This window comes from Rhinopithecus roxellana, chromosome 5 (genome assembly GCF_007565055.1).
Source record: "Rhinopithecus roxellana isolate Shanxi Qingling chromosome 5, ASM756505v1, whole genome shotgun sequence".
Classification (NCBI taxonomy): domain Eukaryota; kingdom Metazoa; phylum Chordata; class Mammalia; order Primates; family Cercopithecidae; genus Rhinopithecus; species Rhinopithecus roxellana.
Window position 1 is genome coordinate 80,137,883 of NC_044553.1, and position 19,958 is coordinate 80,157,840.

At 48.5% G+C, this 19,958-nt stretch overlaps 1 protein-coding gene across 1 annotated transcript in view; it reads left to right on the plus strand.

The window, feature by feature from the left end:
* The window catches only part of DPF3 (double PHD fingers 3), a 165,977-nt gene that overhangs the window by 53,045 nt on the left and 92,974 nt on the right, over nucleotides 1-19,958 (plus strand). Inside the window, exons 7-9 of the mRNA XM_030930823.1 lie at nucleotides 147-274; nucleotides 8,343-8,438; nucleotides 17,654-17,732. Coding sequence (XP_030786683.1) covers nucleotides 147-274; nucleotides 8,343-8,438; nucleotides 17,654-17,732 — 303 coding nt within the window. The remainder of the gene's footprint in view (nucleotides 1-146; nucleotides 275-8,342; nucleotides 8,439-17,653; nucleotides 17,733-19,958) is intronic.

Below are 19,958 nucleotides of genomic sequence, written 5' to 3' on the forward strand. Positions count from 1 at the left end.
ATGGAAAAGCTGAACGGGGCCCCAGTGTTCCTCTCCCTCCAGAAGTCCTCCTCAGGGGCCCTGGGCCCTGCGTGTCCTCCAGGACTGTCCCTCCTGCCCCGCCTGCTTCTAGTGTCCTGACCTGCCTTTCTATCTTTGTTTTTCAGAAGTGGAGCTTCCCCTGAAGAAGGATGGGTTCACCTCAGAAAGCACCACCCTGGAAGCCTTGCTCCGCGGTGAGGGGGTTGAGAAGAAGGTGGATGCCAGGGAGGAGGAAAGCATCCAGGAAATACAGGTATTCCAGCACCTGCTGGGGACCCCACAGAGGGTTCCTGTCTCCATAGAGCTTCCAGAACTCCAGCAATGGCTTGGCTCCGGATCCTCCCCTCAAGGGCTAGGGCTGAGTCTCAGACTGCCTCGTTTCTATAGTGGCCAGGAAGCTCCCAAATTCTTTTCTGACTTAACCTATCTTCTGAAGGGGTCATTCATTGGCTTCACCTCGGTTCCCCTCCCTCTCTTCTGTCTATTCAAAGTAAATTTGTTGGGCCTAGTGAACACAGGGACTTGTGGGGTCCCAGAGACACAGGGTGGACAAAACAGTCTGAATCCTTGTCCCCATGGAACCAAGAGTCCTTCATCTAGGCTCAAAATGTGGGAGTGTCTGCTCCAGCTAGGGCCATGTGACTCCGGCTCGCCTGCCCCCACCCTCACACCCAGCCTCGTTGGTCCCCACGACTGCACACTCCCTTTCCCAGCAGCGCCCAGCCATTCCTCAAGCCCATGCAGTCTTCACCCTTCAGGCAGATGGCTGCTCTATCCCCATGGGTCCACCACCCTCTATCCATGCTACTTCTAAAACTCTCACTGAATGGGATTATAATGGTGCACACCTACCATTTCTTTTTCTTTTTTTTTTTTTGAGACGGTCTTGCTCTGTTGCCCAGGCTAGAGTGCAGTGGCACGATCTCGATCTTGGCTCACTGCAACCTCTGCCTCCCAGGTTCAAGCGATTCTTGTGTCTCAGCCTCCTGAGTAGCTGGGATTACAGGCATGTGCCACCATCTGGCTGTTTTTTGTATTTTCAGTAGAGATGGGGTTTCACCATATTGGCCAGGCTGGCCTCGAACTCCTGACCTCAAACGATCGCCTGCCTCAGCCTCCCAAAGTGTTGGGATTACAGGCAGGAGTCACTGCACTCGACTTCACACCTACTATTTCTTATTTGTTATTTGTCTGGAATTCTCATTGTCTAATACAATGTTTGCCATGGAGTATTGTAATATGAATTAATCCTATTATGCAATAACAGCATTGGTAGTTAAGTATTAAATTACTAAAATTAAATTGTATTTCTATTTAATTTATATTCCATATTAAATGTTTATATTTTATGCTATACCTATTGTGCATATTTAATATTCAATAATTTTATTAATTTATATATTAATTTATTGAAACTACAATTAAATGAATAATAATGGAATAATACATTGCTGGTTGGCTTGGTAAGTTCCATCAAGCCAGGGGCGATGCTGTCATGCTCACCACTGTGTCCCCAGGGCCTTTCCCAAGCTGGATAGAGTTGAGTCTTGATAAAGGCATTGAATGAATCACAGAATTTGGCCTTCTCTGCCATTCCTGTGTTAAGATGAATTGTCAAGTCTTTTCCATTGAGTTGCCACAACATGACTTGTGTTTGTTCCTTCCTTTCCTTTCCATGAGCTGCAGCTGAAGATCCTTATTAACTGTCACCTTTATTTGTCTAAGGAACCTTGGAGTCATCTTTGACTCTTGCTTGTCTCTCACACCTGACATCCTGCTCATCAGGAGCCCTGGTGACTGTGCCTTCAACATAAGCCCAGTTCTCGCACATCCCATCTTCCCACACCCACCATTGCTACCCTGGCCCAAGCTGCTGTCATCTTTTGTGTGGACTGCTGTGGTTGCCTTCTCAGTGATCTCCCTGCTAATGCTTGAGAGGCAGTCTTTAAAAAAAATTTTTTTAATAGCAATTTTAAGTTCACAGCAAAATGAAGAGGAAGGTACAGAGATTTCCCATATATCTCTGGTATAGCCTCCCCCATGATCAACATCCTGCACTAGAGTGGCACATTTGCTATAATAGGTGAGCTGCACTGACTCATCGTATCACCCAGCATCCAAAATCTGCATGACGGTTCACTCTTGGCGTTGTGCATTCTATGGGTTTGAACAAATGTGTAATGGCATCTGTCCACTCTTATGGTATCATACAGAAGTTTCACTGCCCTAAAAATCCTCTGAGCTCCACCTGTTCATCCCTCCCTCCATCCTAATGCCTGGCAACCACTGGCCATTTCCCCATCTCCACAGTTTTGCCTCTTCCAGGATGTCATATGCTTGAACTCACAGTATGTCGCCTTTTCAGATTGGCTTCTCTGACTTACTAACATTCATTTAAGGTTCCTTCATGTCTTTTCATGGCCAGATAGCTCATTTCTTTTTAATGCTGAATAATGTTCTGTTGTCTAGATACATCACAGGAGAGGGAGCTTTTTAAAATTTAAGTCTATTCCTATCATTCCTGTGCTCAGAACCCGCTACCACCCCTGCTGTCAGAGAGTGAAATTCAGGGCCTTCTCCCCACTCTCTGACTCCATTCTTCCTCTTTTCCTCACCCGCTCCACTCCAGGCATAAGGATCTCCTTCTGCTCCTCCCAGAACACACCAGGTTACCCCAGCCCTCGGGCCTTTGTCCTGGCCGTTTCCCCAGACGTCCACTTGCCTCTCACCCTCACCTTCTTCATTTTTTAGTTTTTATATTTTATTATTTATTTGTTAATTTATTTTTTTGAGACAGAGTCTTGTGCTGTTGCCCAGGCTGGAGTGAAGTGGTGCAATCTCGGCTCACTGCAACCTCTGCTTCCTGGGTTCAAGCGATTCTCCTGCCTCAGCCTCCTGAGTAGCTAGGATTACAGGCGCCCGCCACCACATCTGACTGAGTTTTGTATTTTAGTAGAGATGGAGATTCACCGTGTTGGCCAGGCTGGTCTCAAACTCCTGACTGCAGGTGATCCACCCACTTTGGCTTCCCAAAGTGCTGGGATTACAGGCGTGAGCCACAGTGCCTGGCCTTCCTCTTTTCCCAAAGATGTCCCTGACCGCGCTGCACTTCATCCCACACCCTTGCCCTGCCTGCCCCTGCCTCCTGTTTCCACTCTGCTTTTCTTGTTCTTTTCCATCACTCTTATCATCATCTAATGTACTTTCTAATTTACTTACTTATTATGTTATTGTTTATGTCTGTTTTCTTCCAGTAGAATGTAAACTCCTCGAGGGCAGGACCTGTTGCCAGTTTTGCTCCCTAATATCTCACAAGCACCCAAACAGTGCTTGGTGCTTACCAGGTGCACCATAAATATCTGTTGAATGGATGCATGAGGGAACAGATTCCAGGAATCGCCCTGTCCCCAGTTCTTCCTCTCTCTGACATGTCCTACTTTGTTAGCTGACCTTTTGTTCTAGAGCAAAACTCTGCTAAAAAACTGTTGTTTCCCACTAAATAAATCGAAAACGATGAGCGTGACCTTCCCAGGCCTGTCCTCTCCATTCCTAACCTAGTTTTCAGGCTTATTTTCCACTACTCCTTTCCCCCCTTGTTCTTCAGCCTTCTTCCCTCCATGCCATTGGTCCCGCTGTGCCCTTTATCTAGCATGCCTTTTCTTCCATCTCCATCTGTACAAATCCCACTCATCTTTTAGGCTCAGCCCCAGTGCCACCTTCCCCATCAAGCCTTTCTTGATCTCCCCTCCAGCCACAGGGATCTCTTCTTGCCTTTGGTGTTTAAGCCACCTACTGCTTTCTTCCTTGTGTGTGTGTATGTGACTTTCAGATTTTGAAGTCAAGGTCTGTCATCTGTGTGTTACTTGCTAGAGTATTTTTTTGCTCAGTTCATGTAATTTGACAGAATCAATGAATGGGGCAGAGCCATTGCCCAGAGCCTTGATGCTCTGGGGACACGGGTCCCTTTCCCTTTAAAGCTGGTGGTGGGCTTGAGTTCTTCTCATGCAGCACTGGGCTGGTGCTGTATTGTCTTCATCATGCCACCATCATCTCAGATGTAAACTGAAGGTCTGCTGAGTGCAGTGCATGGGTCTGCTGTGCTAGAAGACAAAGCCAGGACCATAAGTCAAATGAGTTTAGTGTTTTTATTGACTTTGCATTATTAAAATACACATGTAGAGAATGGATTATGCTTTTTCATTCATTCATTCATTTGACCAAAGTTTCATGAGGGATTCCTCTGTGCAGGCACTGTGCTGGGTGCTAGGGACACAGAGACCAAGAGAGACCTGTCCATTCCACTCACATTCTAATGTGACACACAGGCAGGAAACAAGGAATACAAATAAAATAATTGCATTTTAGGATAAAATCCATGAGAACAAACAGTATGAAGATTCAGTATCAGAGTAGAGTTCCTGAGGAAAATGAGGGATTTTTTTTTTTTTTGAGACAGAGTCTCGCCCTGTCACCCAGGCTGGAGAGCAATGGCGCGATCTCAGCTGACTGCAGCCTCCACCTCCCAGGTTCAAATGATTCTCCTGCCTCAGCCTCCTGAGTAGCTGGGATTACAGGTGCCCACCACCACGCCCAACTATTTTTTGTGTTTTTAGTAGAGACAGGGTTTCACCATATTGGCCAGGCTGGTCTCGAACTCCTGACCTCCTGATCTGCCCGCCTCGGCCTCCCAAAGTTCTGGGATTACAGGTGTGAGCCACCATGCCTGATTGAGTTGAGGGATTTAACCTCAACCCTATGGAATGAGAAGAGTCCGGAAAGTGATGGTCCTGGGGAAGAGTTTTCTGGGCAGAGAAGCAGTGGGTGTGATGGCCCCAAGACAGGCCAGAGCTGGTTTTGTTGAAAGAACAGAAGACCTGTGTGGCCGGAGTATTGTGCCAGGGAGAAAAGAGCCCAGGACTTCGATAGGTGAGCCAAGACCAGACCACCCAGTTCCCACAGGACAGGGAAGTGGCTTTTGGTTCCATGTGATATAAAGAAGGAAGCCATTTGGAAGATTTTGATCAGGGCTGTGAATTTATATTTCATAAAGATCCTGTTGCCTGCTGCGTGGAGAAGAGATTGGATGCAGGGCCAGCAATGGAAGGGGGGAGATCAGGGATTTTTGCAGTATTCCAGGCCAGAGATAATGTAGTCTTTAAAAAGGATTTTTTTTTTTTTTTTTTTTTTTTTTTTTTTAAACACAACCACAAACCACTGTTATCACCATAAAGACTGTTTAGAGTAACAGGGAGAAAAGTTATTTTAAAATGTGTTTATTTTCCAGATAATGTCCTTGGACAAGGAATGCATGTCTGTTACTGGGGGGATCAGCTGACTTTGTAGTTGGACACCCCGCCCCCGTCCCCGACTCCTGATACAGGACTGCCCCTCCGCTTCCTGAGCTCTGAAACAAGCTTTGTTTGTTAGAGACTCCTGGCTCCTCCTGAATTACGTCGAGAGGCTTCTGGTGACAGGGCTGCATCGCAGGAAATGCAGACACACTGGGTCTGCCGCCATCACATCCGAGGCCTGGGTCGTAGACAGAGACTTTAGAGTCACAGGGAAGCTGATGGGCAGAGGGAGGATGGAGCCTCAGGGAAAAGAGAAGTCAGTTTACTCCCAGACATGGAGGCCATGTGACACTCTGGGGACTAGCTCAGCTGCCCCCACCAGTCTTTCACCTTCCAACCCAGAGTCCATATTGCGGGTAATAAATACCCTTATAATGAAAAATGAGAGTCGGAGTTGTACCGAGATGCCAGAGGCAATGACCTTTAAATTTGAGGCACTTGGAACTTACCATGATTAAGTGACTTCAAGACCTGGAAAGTTTGCAAGATGGTTCTACGAACAGCAACAACGGTCATAACCAGACCTTATATTTATACTGTGTCTTTGCCCCAAAGGCTGCAGAGCATTTGACCTGTCACTCGGTCGGCTTTTGTTAGTGTTCCCGCCTCCAGGTCAGGAGCTCAAGAGACTTATACTGTGAATGGGGGCTGACATTTCCTAGTTGTGGGCCAGAGGTCATGTCCAGCAGACAATACTTTTTCTCTGTTAGATGGTTAAGGCTGGCCCAGAGACCAGTTAAATGCTGTCAGCTGGTGGCTTCCCAAATAAACTTAGTAGAGAAGTCAAAGAAGAATTTACTAGGCCTGTTTTGAGTTATTTGGATGGATTGGGTGACTAGAAGTGTCCTGATCCCTGTGATTTAGAGCAGAACATTCTAGCCAGGGGAGAGTGGTGGAAGATCGCTGCCTGTGGCTCACCCCTGGGCTCCCTGCTTTGAGGACAGGCCAGAGGTGTCATCCAGCAGGCGGCTTAAACAGCGATGGTTATGATGACGGTGTAGTGCGTGCCGCTCTCTCAGCCTTCTCAACATGTTTGTGATCTTTGACATCACAACAAGGAAGAGGAGATGGGGTTACCCTGTGTAATATGGTAGCTATTCCCCTTACTAGCTCCATCTTATGCCATCTCTCCTTGAGCCACTGAGCACTGGTCACACTGGCCTTTCTGCTCCCTGGACAAGCCACGCTCCTCCGCCTGCCTCAGGGAGTTTGCTTATGCTGTTTCCTCTGCCTAGACCCTTTTCTCTCCCTCCCCTCTGTCCTCAGTCACAAGGCCAGCCTTTGTCCATCCTCCACATCTCAACTCCCTCAGCTCACGTCCTCGTGTAGGCCTCCCCTGGCCCTCGGATTAGGGAAAACTCCCTCCTAACACCGTCTGTTAGCACTTTGAACTTGCCTACCACTGTTTTGAGAAGAGTTGTAATTATATGATAATATATGCACATTATTTAAATCTGTCCTCCCTTCCCTAGACTGGAAAGTCCATTTGGGGCTGGGACTGTAGCCATTTTGCAGCTTACCTAGCATGGAGCCTGCCGTGTAGTCAGCACTAGATAAATGCTTTAGATAGAATGAATGAATTCCTATTGTGTAATTGGGGAAACTGAGGCATGAAGAGATGATAACTTGCCCTAGATCACACAGTAAGCCCATAAAGAATCCCCCAGGTGGCCAGGTATGGTAGCTCACCTGCATGGTATGCCTGTAATCCTAGCACTTTGGGAGGCTGGGGTGAGAGGATCACTTGAGCCCAGGTGTTTGAGATCAGCCTGGGCAACATAGTGAGACCCCCATCTCTACAAAAAAAGTCAGGCATGGTGGCATGTGCCTGCAGTCCCAGCTACTTGGGAGGCCAAGGTGGGAGGATTGCTTGGGCCTGGGAGGTTGAGGCTGCACTGAGCCATGATTGTGCCACTGCACTCCAGCCGGGCCAATAGAGTGAGGCTCTGTCTCAAAACAACAACAACAACAACAACAAAAAGAAAACCCTCTAGGCCCCGTGACATGGAGCCCAGTGAGCTCCATGCCCTTTCCCTCTTTTCCTACTCCCACTGTGGGGCTGTGTCCTCTGCCACAGTCTTTTATCCCTCCCTTAAACCCAGAGGAACACATCCTACCTCCTCCCCTCCTCTAAAGGGAGCGATGTGCTTAGGCCCCTACATGGAGAGTATGCCAGATTACATCTTGGAATTGTCAGCCGCCGTACTGAGAAATGAATAGGAAACGCTGAGCCGATGAACCTGACCTTGCTTTGGTCATGGCTTCACTGGATAATCTGGAGCACTCAAAACTGTTTTCGGCCTCAGCGTATTCACCTGCAAAATGGAAACTGGATTCTATGTTGCAGTGTGACTGGCGGGTTGCTGGAGAGAGATAATTTCAAATTCATGATCTTTAAGCTTCATGACAAGTCGGGTACTAAATAAAAGTCTATTTTTCTAAAAAAAAAAGCAAAAAAAAGGCAGTGGCTTATTATGAACAGTACATTGGTGTTAAATCTGGTCAGATGAACAGGAAGTTACTTGTTTTCATCAGACAGGGCAGGGTTCCAGAATGGCAGGGAAAGGAGAAACATTTTCATATTTCTGAGGTGGCCCTTTGGGAACAAAAAGAAACATTACATTTACAAAAGTAAGTTTTGATAAAACATTTTGGCCCCACATAGAAAAGGGCCCCTACCAGCATAGTCTCTTGTTAGAAAACTCTTCTTGGGCAAAAAGAATGGAAAAAGGTCAGTGTTCTGGGAGGACTTGTCTGGAAGGGGCCCAAGGGCTTAGGAGAGCCTTGGTAGTGCCAAGAGTTCAAACTCCAGGCAGCATTTTGGAGGCCCAACTGCCCAAGCAAAGGCAGTGTCTTCACTTGGTTAAAAAATAACAACAAATCAGAACACCCTGAAAATTACCCTCTGACGGTTTTTCCCTTTGCATTCTGTTTCTCACCTTTTCCATTTTTTTTTTTTTTCCATTTCAGAGGGTTTTGGAAAATGATGAAAATGTAGAAGAAGGGAATGAAGAAGAGGATTTAGAAGAGGATATTCCCAAGCGAAAGAACAGGACTAGAGGACGGGTAAGTTGGGGATGACATGAGCGAGGAAAGAGGTGAGGGAGGCTGGGGTGCCCGGCCAAATACTGATCTCCACTGCAGCTAGATGGAGATCATGGCCATGGTCTGACATGGAGAACGCTCAAAGAAGAAAACTCCACAACAGCTCTGATCCCAAGAGGGAGGAGCGGAAGTAGAGGGGGTGCCCTGAGTGGGTGCTGAGGTCTGGGGAGGGCTGAAGGGTGGGATCAGGGTGAGGGTGGAAGATGAGGAGAATGTGCCTGTTGTCACCACTGCTTGGTTACTAAAGAAGGCTGGACGTTTCCTGCCTTGTCCCTAGTGCTACCCCAGAATGATAGAGTCAGGATACCTGCTTTTGGGTTATGCTTCATTAGGCAGAGTGTAAGTTTCCTGGGGTAGCAGGGGACTGCAGCTGGTGGCTCCCAGTGGGTTTGGCATGAGCTCTGGAGGCTTGAGACCATCCCAGGGGTCCTGGGATGGGACAAGAAAAAAGCCAGAGCCTGCGGAAGGGCAGAGGGGAAACCGAGGTGGAAGGAATAAAAACAAGAGACTGGTCAGGCACTTCCAGGTATTCAGGTTGAATCTAGAGTTCACGCCTGACGGGGCTTTCTGTGGTGGCCGTCAGGGGTCTGCAAGGGCATGTGACAATAACCAGGTGGAGGGGGACCTCCAGAAGTAAACTGCTGCTGTCCACCTGGAGAATGAACTCTCAGGCTTGAGGATCTCACCCCTTCAGGCTCTTGGCGGGACTCTTAGCCCTCCCATGGATAAGCACTTAGTCCTGGGCGTTCTGTGGGTTTGCAGCCAACGATAATCATGGCAGGGCTCTCCACTCTCATGGTTCTCATGCCTCAGCAGACATTAGTGTCACCGAGAGAGCTTACTGAATGCAGGTTCCCAGGACCCCACTCAGAAATTCTGCTTTAGGAGCTCCGGGGCAGGGCTTTATACTGTATTAGAAGCAAGTTCCCAGGCGGCCGCTGCACGTCGGCCAGTACTGCACACACTGAGCTGAGATGCCCAGCCTGTTGCAGGGCGGGGCTGTGCAGCCTGCGCGGGGGCTGGGCGGGCAGCTCTCTGATGGTGCACCTCTGGTACAGCTGGGACCAGCCTCGTCACTTAGCAAGATTTCGGCTACCTTGGCTCGTCTCTTCTTTTCTCCTACTTTTCATTGATTTATGTTAGTTTGATTTTTTTTCTGGAGTATTTGAAAACAAGTTCTAGACATCTTATCGTTTAACTGGCACATATCTCAGTGTGTGTCTCTAACAGATATCATTATCCTAATAAAATAATAATTATAATACCTACTGTCTAGTCCCTTATCATTTCCCCCTTTGTCAGAAAATGCCGTTTTATGGTTGGTTTGTTTGAAACTTAAGTCTCTCGGATTCCACAGCATACCTCTTCTGTATTCTCTTCTGTATTGCACCCCACCACACACATTTTTTTTTCTCCATGCCATGAATTTGTTGAAGAATTTGGGTTGTTCGTCTTGTGGAACTTCTCACATTCTAGAAGTGGTGGGAGGGTGGTGTTTAATGTCTTCTCCATCCTCTGTGTTTCCCGAAAACTGGTAGTTTGATTAGAAACTTGCTTAGATTCAAGGTGTGTGTGTGTGTGTGTGTGTTTATGTGTGTGTATGTGTGTGTGTTTGTGTATGTGTATTTGTGTGTATGTGTGTTTGTGTGTATGTGTTTGTGTGTGTGTATGTGTGTGTTTGTGTATGTCAGTGTGTGTATGTGTGTGTTTGTGTGTGTGTGTGTATTTGTGTATGTGTGTGTTTGCGTGTGTGTGTATGTGTGTTTGCGTGTGTGTTTGTGTGTGTGTATGTGTGTGTTTGTGTGTGTATTTGTGTATGTGTGTGTTTGCGTGTGTGTGTTTGTGTATGCGTGTGTGTTTGTGTATTTGTGTGTTTGTGTGTGTGTGTGTTTGTGTATGTGTGTGTGTGTTTGCGTGTTTGTGTTTGCGTGTATGTGTTTGTGTGTGTTTGTGTGTGTATTTGTGTATGTGTGTGTTTGCATGTGTGTGTGTTTGTGTATGCGTGTGTGTGTTTGTGTATGTGTGTGTTTGTGTGTGTGTGTTTGTGTATGTGTGTATTTGTGTGTATGTGTGTTTGTGTATGTGTTTGTGTATGTGTGTATGTGTGTGCTTGTGTGTGTATTTGTGTATGTGTGTGTTTGTGTGTGTGTGTGTTTGTGTATGTGTGTGTGTGTTTGTGTGTGTGTGTGTGTGTGTTTGTGTATGTGTGTATTTGTGTGTGTGTGTTTGTGTATGTGTGTACAGATATTTCTTGCGGGGAGGCAAAAATCCTTCCTCGGCGGTGATCGGTTCTTCTCGTATCACATCAGGGGCATATCCTGTCCAGTTCTGCTTTTAGTGGTGTTTCAGTTCATGAGTAGATTTGAGTGTTATCAGCTTGATCTCTCCCTTATACAGTTCCTCATCAAGTTTTTACTTAATGATTTTTGCAGCCATTGCTAAACTGGCCTAGACCCATTCATGGAGGGGAGGGTATTAAAAAGAAAATCGAAATCCATTATTAAAGGAGACTTTTGAGCTTGGACTTCCTGGGCCTTTTGTGAACTCCCAAAGAGCTGTGCATGTCCAGACCCACTTCCTTTCCTTCTCTCACCCCAACTAAACTGACTCGAGTGTGGGAAATGGTCCTCTTCACACCTTCTCCTCACTTTACATTTAGAAGATTGAGCTTGTAGTCAGTGGATATGAATTGGTGTCTGTGAAAACATCAGCAGTCGCTGCAACCATGTCTATTTACTGTGCACTTCCTGTGAACCAGGCAATGTGATGGGCTCTGTACATCAAGAGCTACCACATAGAGAGTGATGCCTTTGTGCCAGGTGCTTTAGATTACCTTCTCTATTTCTGCACTGTGCATTATGGCAGCTGCTGGCCACATGTGGCTACTGAGTCCTCAAAACGTGACTAGTCCTAATGGAGATGTGCTGTAAATGTAAAATACACATGAAATTTTGAAGACTTAGTATGAAAAAGGAATGCAGAACATCTCATTATTAATTTTTATATTGATTAAATTATAAAACTATCACGTTTTGGATATATTGTTAAATAAAATATATTATTAAAATTATTTGCACCTATCTCTTTTTAAAAAAAATGTGCTGCTGGAAATTTTAAAATGATGAGTGTGGCTCACATTGTATTTCTATTGGTCAGAACTTCTTCCATTTCCATAAGTCGGTCTATTACTCCCAGGGGGTTAAGCAATTTGTTCAAGGTCACTCAGCTTAGTAAGGAAGAGGCTAAGATTTGAACACAGGTCTGTGCTTTCTCCTCTGAGTTCATGCCTGGCCCAGGGTCCAGCATATAGCCAATGATTAGCTTGTTGAATGAATGACTGAATGATGGAAAAGAGAAAGAAAAGTCATATTTCAGCTGTAGGGGAGATGAGAGAGGCCCAAACACAGTGAGGGAGCTGGATGGAGCCTAGACTGGCTCTGGGCCCACCAGATACTGGCCAAGCAGCAGCTGAATGGCTCCATGTTGTACAGTGACACTGTGGACATGTTACCCATGGGGGGAGCCATGGAAGGACCCAGAAGGCTGTGGGCAAGCCTCCTGTGCTGGGGTGTGTGAAGCTGCTGCACTCACAGCCTCAGTTCAGCTATTTTGCCCACCCTTTATTTTTATAATTATTATGTTTTAGAGATGGGGGGTCTCACTCGTTGCTCAGGCTGATCTGGAACTCCCGGCCTCAAGCGATCCTCTTGTCCACATCTCCCAAAGTGCTGGGATTACAGGCATGAGCCACCATGCCCAGCTCATTGTCCACCCTTTAAAGTGGTATATTCCAGCTACTGCTGGCACTGGAGAACAACTATGTCCATTTCTCTTGTCAGAACCTAGCGGCAGTCTAAGTCTTGCCACCTCTGTGTGTGGTCTCTGGATAGCAGCATTCATATCATCTGGGAGCTCGTTAGGAACGCAGAAGCCCAGACTCTACACTAGACTAATTAGAATTAGAGTCTGCACTTTGACAAGCCCCCAGGTGCTTTGTGTGCTCACGGAGGAGGCCAGGGCTAAGGTAGCTACAGAATAGGCTCTGCTTTATTTGAACTTAGACCCTGAGAGTTCAAATCCCAGCTCCACCACTTACTACACGCTGGGTGAATTAGGTAACCTCTGTGATGGCGGCCAAATTGTATAAGTACCCTGGGCCTCAGTTTCTTCATCAGTAAGTTTCGAGTGCTTCATACTGCCTAGATATTATCAGGAGGATGCAAGCAAAGGGCATAACTCTCGGAACTTTGATAATGGGTATTCTCTGAGCAGTGAGGGAAGCCCAACAATTAATGATTGTGTCTATGGTAACTTCAGCCCGAGAAGTCAAAGCTCTTTAAAATTCATGAGATTCTTGTGAGTCATCCATGTGAGTATTAGCAATTAATCAATTATCAGTCAATCATGAAGTATTTATGTACTATGGTGTTCAGGTGCCTCTCAAACTTTATGTGCATATGGAGCACCTGAGGATCTTGTTAAAATACAAATTCTGATGCAGTATGTCCATGGGGTGGGGGCTGAACTCCTGCCTTGTTAATAAGCTCCCAAGTGATGCTGGAACTGCTGGTGTCAGGACTACACTTCATATAGCACGGGTGCAGGCCAGGTGAGGTGGCTCACACCTGCAATCCCAGCACTTTGTGAGACCAAGGCGGGTGAATCACGAGGTCAGGAGATTGAGACCATCCTGGCTAACACAGTAAAACCCTGTCCCTACTGAAAATACAAAAAATTAGCCAGGTGAGCTGGCACGCACCTGTAATCCCAGCCACTTAAGAGGCTGAGGTAGGAGAATCACTTGAACCTGGGAGACAGAGGTTGCAGTGACCCGAGATTGAGCCACTGCACTTCAGCGTGCACTGACAGAGCAAGACTCTGTCTCAAAAAAAAAAAAAAAAAGAAAGCAAGGGCGTAGAGCAGTGGTTCTCAATTTTTTTGATCTCAGGAATTCCTTATACTGAGAGCCCCTAAAGGCTGTTATTCAGGTTATAACCAGTAATATTCATATCACTAATGGTATTTGCCATTTTAGAAATTAAAAAGGGAGTCTCTCTACACCTATTGTGATTTAAGAGGTGGCCCAATAAAAAAGATTTAAAAGAAAAATAAAACAAATTTTAAACTAGAGAATACACACACAGTGACAGCATCATCACATGTCACTTCGCCTCTGGAAGACTCCATTGGACGCCTATGACAGCGTGAGAGTGAAAAAGGCAAATCATCTTGTAGGACTCTTATGAAATAGTTTAGACACTGCAGAGTCCCTGAAAGGACACTCAGGGATCCCCCAGGATTCCTGGGCCACACTGAGAACGACTGGTATAGAAGATCTAGCTCTCTGCTTAGGACCGAGTCTGTCCTAGTCAAGGGTCTTTCAGCTTTAATAAAAATGGGAAGCATTTGAAAAGCTGCCAGGCCACTGCCCCAAATTTGAGCAACCTTTGAAGATCCAAACCACAGGAAGAGCAGGAACGTGGCAGGGACTTAGCGTTGGGAAACAGTAAGGAACCCAGGTAGTTTCTGGCCTCTACTTCTCCTTCCTTCATTCTTCCTGCTTTCATGAGTACATGGCCCCATAAGGCTCCTGAATGTATGGGCCCTCAGTTCAAGTGGCCTATACTAACTAGGGTCACTGTTTTCTAATTCCAAACTCCTTGGAGGTAGAATCTGATTGGCCCAGCTTGGATCAGGTGACTACTCCTGAGCCAGCCAATCAACTGTGGCCAGTGGGACAGGGCCATGTGGTACACTCATGGCTGCCATGGCCCAGCAGTGTAGGGATAGGGGTAGGGAGGAGGGGAGTAGGGTGGGCAGTTCTGGGGGAAGGAGGATTGGCTTCCTTTGGCTGGTCAGCTTCAAAGCTTTCTATAACAGAGCCTGGATACCTAGGTCCTGCTCCTTCTACTGGCCCTGGGATTGTGGACAGGTCAAGGACCAGATAGGAATCATAACACTACTTGGTCTAACTCATAGGGGTATTGTAGGAATTAACTGAGCTACTATATGCAAAAGAGCTTTGCATGCTATGTGCTAAGTGTTAGGGGGTCATAATAAAGTATAGCATGCCATTTTGCCCCCAAGGACCTTAGAATCAAACTGGGAAGAAGATGCTAATACCCATGATACCATTAGAAACAGCAGGTGCATGACTGTGCACTAACCAAAGGCAACAGGAGTTCAGAGGAGAGAGATCAACCTAGGCAAGGAGGGGGGAAATACTGTGTTGAGTGCTTCCTGTGGACTTAGTGCTGTCCCCTGTGGTTTCACACACTCTCAGCTCAAACTCCCTCAACAGCTCTGCTATATAGGTGTTGGTGTGCTCATTTGACAGTTGAGAAAACTAAAGCTTAGAGAAGTAACTTGCCCAAGACATGTAGCTGGTGTTTCAACCTGTGTCTTATCTGACTTTAAGCGGATGCTCTTTTCACTCCTTACTGTGGTGGGAGGAAGATTCTTGGAGGAGTGGAGGTTAGCAAGGGCAAAGCCTGGATCAGATGTGCATGGGCAGAGGAGAGCGTGATCATGGGCTGAACCCGAGGGGATCAGCACTAGGTTGCCACTGGCTGTGTAAGTGGGTTGTAGATGGCAATGATTGAATGAACGTGTGAATGCATGAACCTATGACCATGGGCTCCTGTCTTTCATCCTTTTGTCTAATGGTCTGAAAGTCCTGTGGGATGGACTAGGGGGGCAGTGTGTAGGTAGATCCCCCGTTAGGGTGGACTAGGGGGCAATGTGGAGGTAGATCCCCTTGAGTGGGTTCTTTGAACCCACTCAGGGGTCAGTTGATGAGCTCCTGGACTAGGGTGCGCAATGGAAAGGAAATGCAAAGCCTAGATGGCCTTGGAAGGAAGAAACAATAATATTTGGATACAGAAAATGAAGAAGAAGAACCAGAAGTGACTGACTCGCTGCCTGCCTGATTGATTCATTTATTTGGCAAATGTTTATTAAGTGCTTCTTATGTGGCTGGCCCGGTGCCAGGTCCTGAGAATAGTGGTGGCCCCAATAAACATGGTCTTCACCATGTTTGTCTCTCCATGTAGGGGAGACAAAATCAGCTTATAAACCAACACAGGTATAATCTAATGCCAGACAGCGCTCAGTGCCATGATGAAACGGGAGGGGAAAGAGAACGATGGAGAGGGTGTGAGTGGATATAAGTTGGTCAGGGAGGGCTTCTCTGAGGAGGTGACATTTGAGCAGGACAAGTGGGATTCTGAGTTTCCAAACCTGAGATCTTCTGAGGGACCCTAAGAGTGTTACTGCTTCAGAAAGAGTCCCTTGCATGTTCCTCGCAGTGCCCTATAGACACGATCCCCATTTTGCCATTGAGGAAACTGAGGCAAAGGGAGTATGGCACACAGAGTCACTCTGCTGGTCAGCCCTGCTGCAGGAGATGAAAACCTGGCTCCCACAGCACCCTCCCTTTCCTGCTGGCAGCTCCCCCAGAAGCCCTCATGCTTCCAGTTCTGCTCGACTCCTCCCCTTCCCCCGGAGGTATTTTTAGTCTCCCAGAGCCCCTTCCCCAGTCTGCTGTTGCCTCGTCATTCTGCTTGACTTGCTTTCACCTGCTCAGAGGCGGCTGTGACAGGGCTGCGGGCTACATGTCAAGCTGTCCCTGGCTTCCCAGAGGGGTGCGGAGGGGGAGGGCAGCTAAGGGTGACCACCCTCGGCAGTGCGGGCAGGCAGGAGGCCTGTCAGTGCCCGGGGTGACTGCCAGAGCCTACAGATCCCTCTTGGGGTCAACTCTGAGTAATGAGGGCGAAGGGAGGAGGGCTGCTGGCTGTTAGCGCTGCAGGGGTGAGGTGGGGAGGGAAACCGGTGGGAGGGAGGGAGGAAGTGGAATTTGTTTTGGAGAGAGACAAGCTGAGGAGGTGACAGAGGTGGTAGCTTGGCAGGTGGTGTTGACTGGGAAGTGGGTGTGTTTTCTGAGTGTGTGTGTTGCAGGCCTAGGGTACAGGCCTTTCCACTGTGAAGTCCCCAGTGAGTGTGTGCACGGAGTGTGTGTGCACAGAGTGTGAGCGTGTGTGTGAGAGTATCCCAGGCCTTTCAACCACCAAGTCCCCATGGCCACTTTTCCAAGCCAGGCCCCAGGGGCTGCCCCATTTCCCCTGGACCCCAGGCTGCTGTCAGGTCTCATTCCTCACCTGCTGCCCCTTCCTCTCTGTCCCCAAAGACCCCCACAGGCCCTTTCCATGGTTGGGAGTTGACTGCTACTCATTACCAAAGAATGACACACGTGACCAGTGTGGGACTTACAAAGGTTTAAAAATAAACCTCGCCGTGTTCTTGTCACCACCGCCCTGGTGCTGCAGAGCTGCCAGCAACCTCTCTGACTGGGCTCTTTGATTCTTGAAGGTAGAGCTCATTCCACTGCCACCCCGGGTCATGCTGACCCTGTCTGGGAGATTCACACAGGTTGGTGGTATCAGAAGTCCAGCCCAGGAGACCATGAGGGTCAAGGTCTTCATCACTGGCTGGAGGCCCAAGGCAGACCACACAGGGAGGCATTAGCCAAAGCCCACCCCTACTGAGTAGGCCAAGCCTGGGGTGGTGGCAGGAGCTCCCCTTTATCTACACTAGTGCATTGGACCTGGATTTCAGGAGAGTCTGGCTCTTGGGACACTGGGGGGTGGACACAGGAACCTAGGAAGACAACTGCAATTATGCCTCCTTGCCCCTGTCAGGCCTTGCTCCTGATACACGCATCAGCTGGTCAGCCGAGGGGCCTGAGGTTGTCATCCTCAGCGGTGTCAGTGAGGCTAGGAGGCTAAGGAGCTGGAGGAAGCGGCCTCAGTGGCACAGTAGTGTGTGGGAATTTGGTAGGGGAGGACTTTTCAGTACGGCTGCCCTGAATAGCCGAATGACTTTGGGCAAGTTACTTAACCTCTCTATCGCTTCAGTCCTTTGGTCTGTAAAATGGGGACCCTAGTAGAAACCACCTCTTGGAGTTGTGAAGATTTAATGAGATGATACAGGTGAGCAACTGAGTGATTTGGGGCATGCGTCGCCTGACCTCTGGGCCTCAGTTTCCTCCCCTGTAAGATGGGACTGGTGTTGGCACAAAAGTTGGGATGAAGATGGTGTAAGGAGCTTGCAGAGAGCATGCTCCAGAGCCGTAGTGATGACCGTGGTAACAAGCATCCCATACCCCAATGTCTCCCCAGGCTCGTGGCTCTGCGGGGGGCAGGAGGAGGCACGACGCCGCCTCTCAGGAAGACCACGACAAACCTTACGTCTGTGACAGTAAGTATGGGCCGGTCCCACCTCCCTTCTTCTGCCCCTGACCCCAGGGCCCCCCTTCCCTGTGCTTCCTTGGCCGTCCGCCTGCCAGCCTCAGTGTGTGCGCGCCTCTTCCTCTCTGTCCGCACCCCAGCTTACCCGCCTGCCACCTCCACTGCAGTCACCACTTCCTTGGGCTGCTGCTGCTCCGGGGGGGTTTCTGCAGAGGGGAAGCCAGCCGGGGTGGCCCCCACCCTCAGTTCTGTGCCCCCACCTCCTGCCATGCCTCCTGCGTGGCTCTCCTCTGGCTGTCTCTCTCACGCTCTGTCTCCTTTAAGATTCATCCTCTATTTCTTTCTGTATTTCAGAGAGTTACAAACAAAAGCATAACTCAAAACCCTCCGACAAAGGTACTTGGCTCGTCGTGGCTTTTCATTTGTTTCCCTTTAATTTCCTTTCCCTCTTTCTCTCCTGTCCTAGGTAGGGCAAGTTATGAATCTTTCTATGACGATGACTTACTTTAATAAATGGCCCTCGATCCATCTCCAGCCTTTCTTGCTTGCTTCAGAAACATCTTTTGGACAAGTGACTGCCTGGCTGGCTCCTGAGTTTAGGGTCTGCAGACAGAGCTAGGGAGCCCACGGGAGGCGAGTTGCAGGGAGCCAGGGCAGTGGGTGGACCTCTGGAAACCTGCAGCTTGAGGAGGGATGTGGTCAGCTCCAGACAGCAGAGCACTGAGTGGCGGATTGAAAACATGTGCCCTAGTCATCTTCTCACGGTACCGGGTACCATTTGCTCATTCCATGGGAGGGCAGCCCTCACCACCACACTCCTAATGATCTTTGCTTGCCATCTTCTCCTCTCTGAGGATGCAGAGCTTTGCCACAGGGGGGAAGGGCTGCAGTGAGGATGGCAGTGAAACAGTCGAGGCTGGACCCTGGCACGGGGCTCCCTCTGGGTGTCCCACCTATCTTGCCAGGGTCTGCAGTCTCCCTGAAGGCAGGGAGAGAGCCAGGTGAGGGGGGCACCCAGGGAGCGGGCTGGGGGTGGTGTCTTTTGTCTCCCTGTTCAGTGGCCTCTTTTGATTTCAAAAAGTTGTTCTGTGTCCGATGGGGTGACAGCTGATTGGAGAATATTTTGCTAGAATAACTCAAACTCCATGACCCCTATTTGGCTGCTTAATACTCCGTGCAGATGCCATTCTCGAGACAACTCCTGCAGGTAACGTTTCCATCCCAAAGCAATTACAATCCAGGATGAGGAGGGAGCAGCGCATGGGGTCTGATGCCTTTTGGCAGCACCAGGAAGTGCCTACCTTGGCCTGGGTCTTGCTTCCTACATGGCGTTCAGTTTCGCTCTGATAGGTAGAAGCCCAAGCCTGCTGACCCTTGAGAGACTGGCTCTAGGCCATGGGCTGGGAAGGGCCCTCAGACCCCCCTGGGTTTTCCAGCTGTGTTTGGCTTGACCAGCACATCTATCAAGAATGCCAACAACTGCTTTGGAACTGGGGCATTGCTACTGTATTCTTCTTTTATTTATTTGTTTTAGAGAGGCTCTTGCTTTGTCACCCAGGCTGGAGTACAGGGGTGCAGTCATAGGATTATAGCTCACTACAGCCTTGACCTCCTGGACTCAAGCCATCCTCCTGCCTCAGCATACCCAGCAGCTAGGACTACAGGCCAGTGCCACTACACTTGGCTAAGTTTTAAAAATTTTCTGTAGAGACGGGGTCTTGCCTAGGCTGGTCTTGAACTCCTGGTTTCAAGCGATCCCCCTGCCTTGGCCTCCCAAAGTGCTGGGATTACAGGTGTGAGCCACCATGCCCAGCCCTTTGTTCCTCTTTTAAAATGCTTTATCTTCATATGTGATTGTCTGCTACCATAGACAGTGAGATCCCTTTTTGCTCTATCTCTATAGCTTTCACTGGATTCCCAGCCAATCATAATCCCATGGACTCCCAGACACACACACCTGTGTGCCCTTTTCTCCGACTTCACCCCCTCCCAGTTCCTCTCCTCCCACCTTTGCCTCTGACTTCTGCCTCCTTGTGGATCATCTCCATGAAGTGCCCTTTGGGGGCGTCCCTCTCTTACTGGGCACCCCTCTTCTGCAAAGTACTTGCATCACGCGCTCTCTCTTGAGCCCCCGTGGCTTCGTTTCGGGGCTCTCAGTGCCGTTGGCTTCTCCCGATGCCCTCCCCGCAGGCTCTCTCCCGCCTTCTCTGTGCCCTGTAGTGCCTGGGAGACTTGA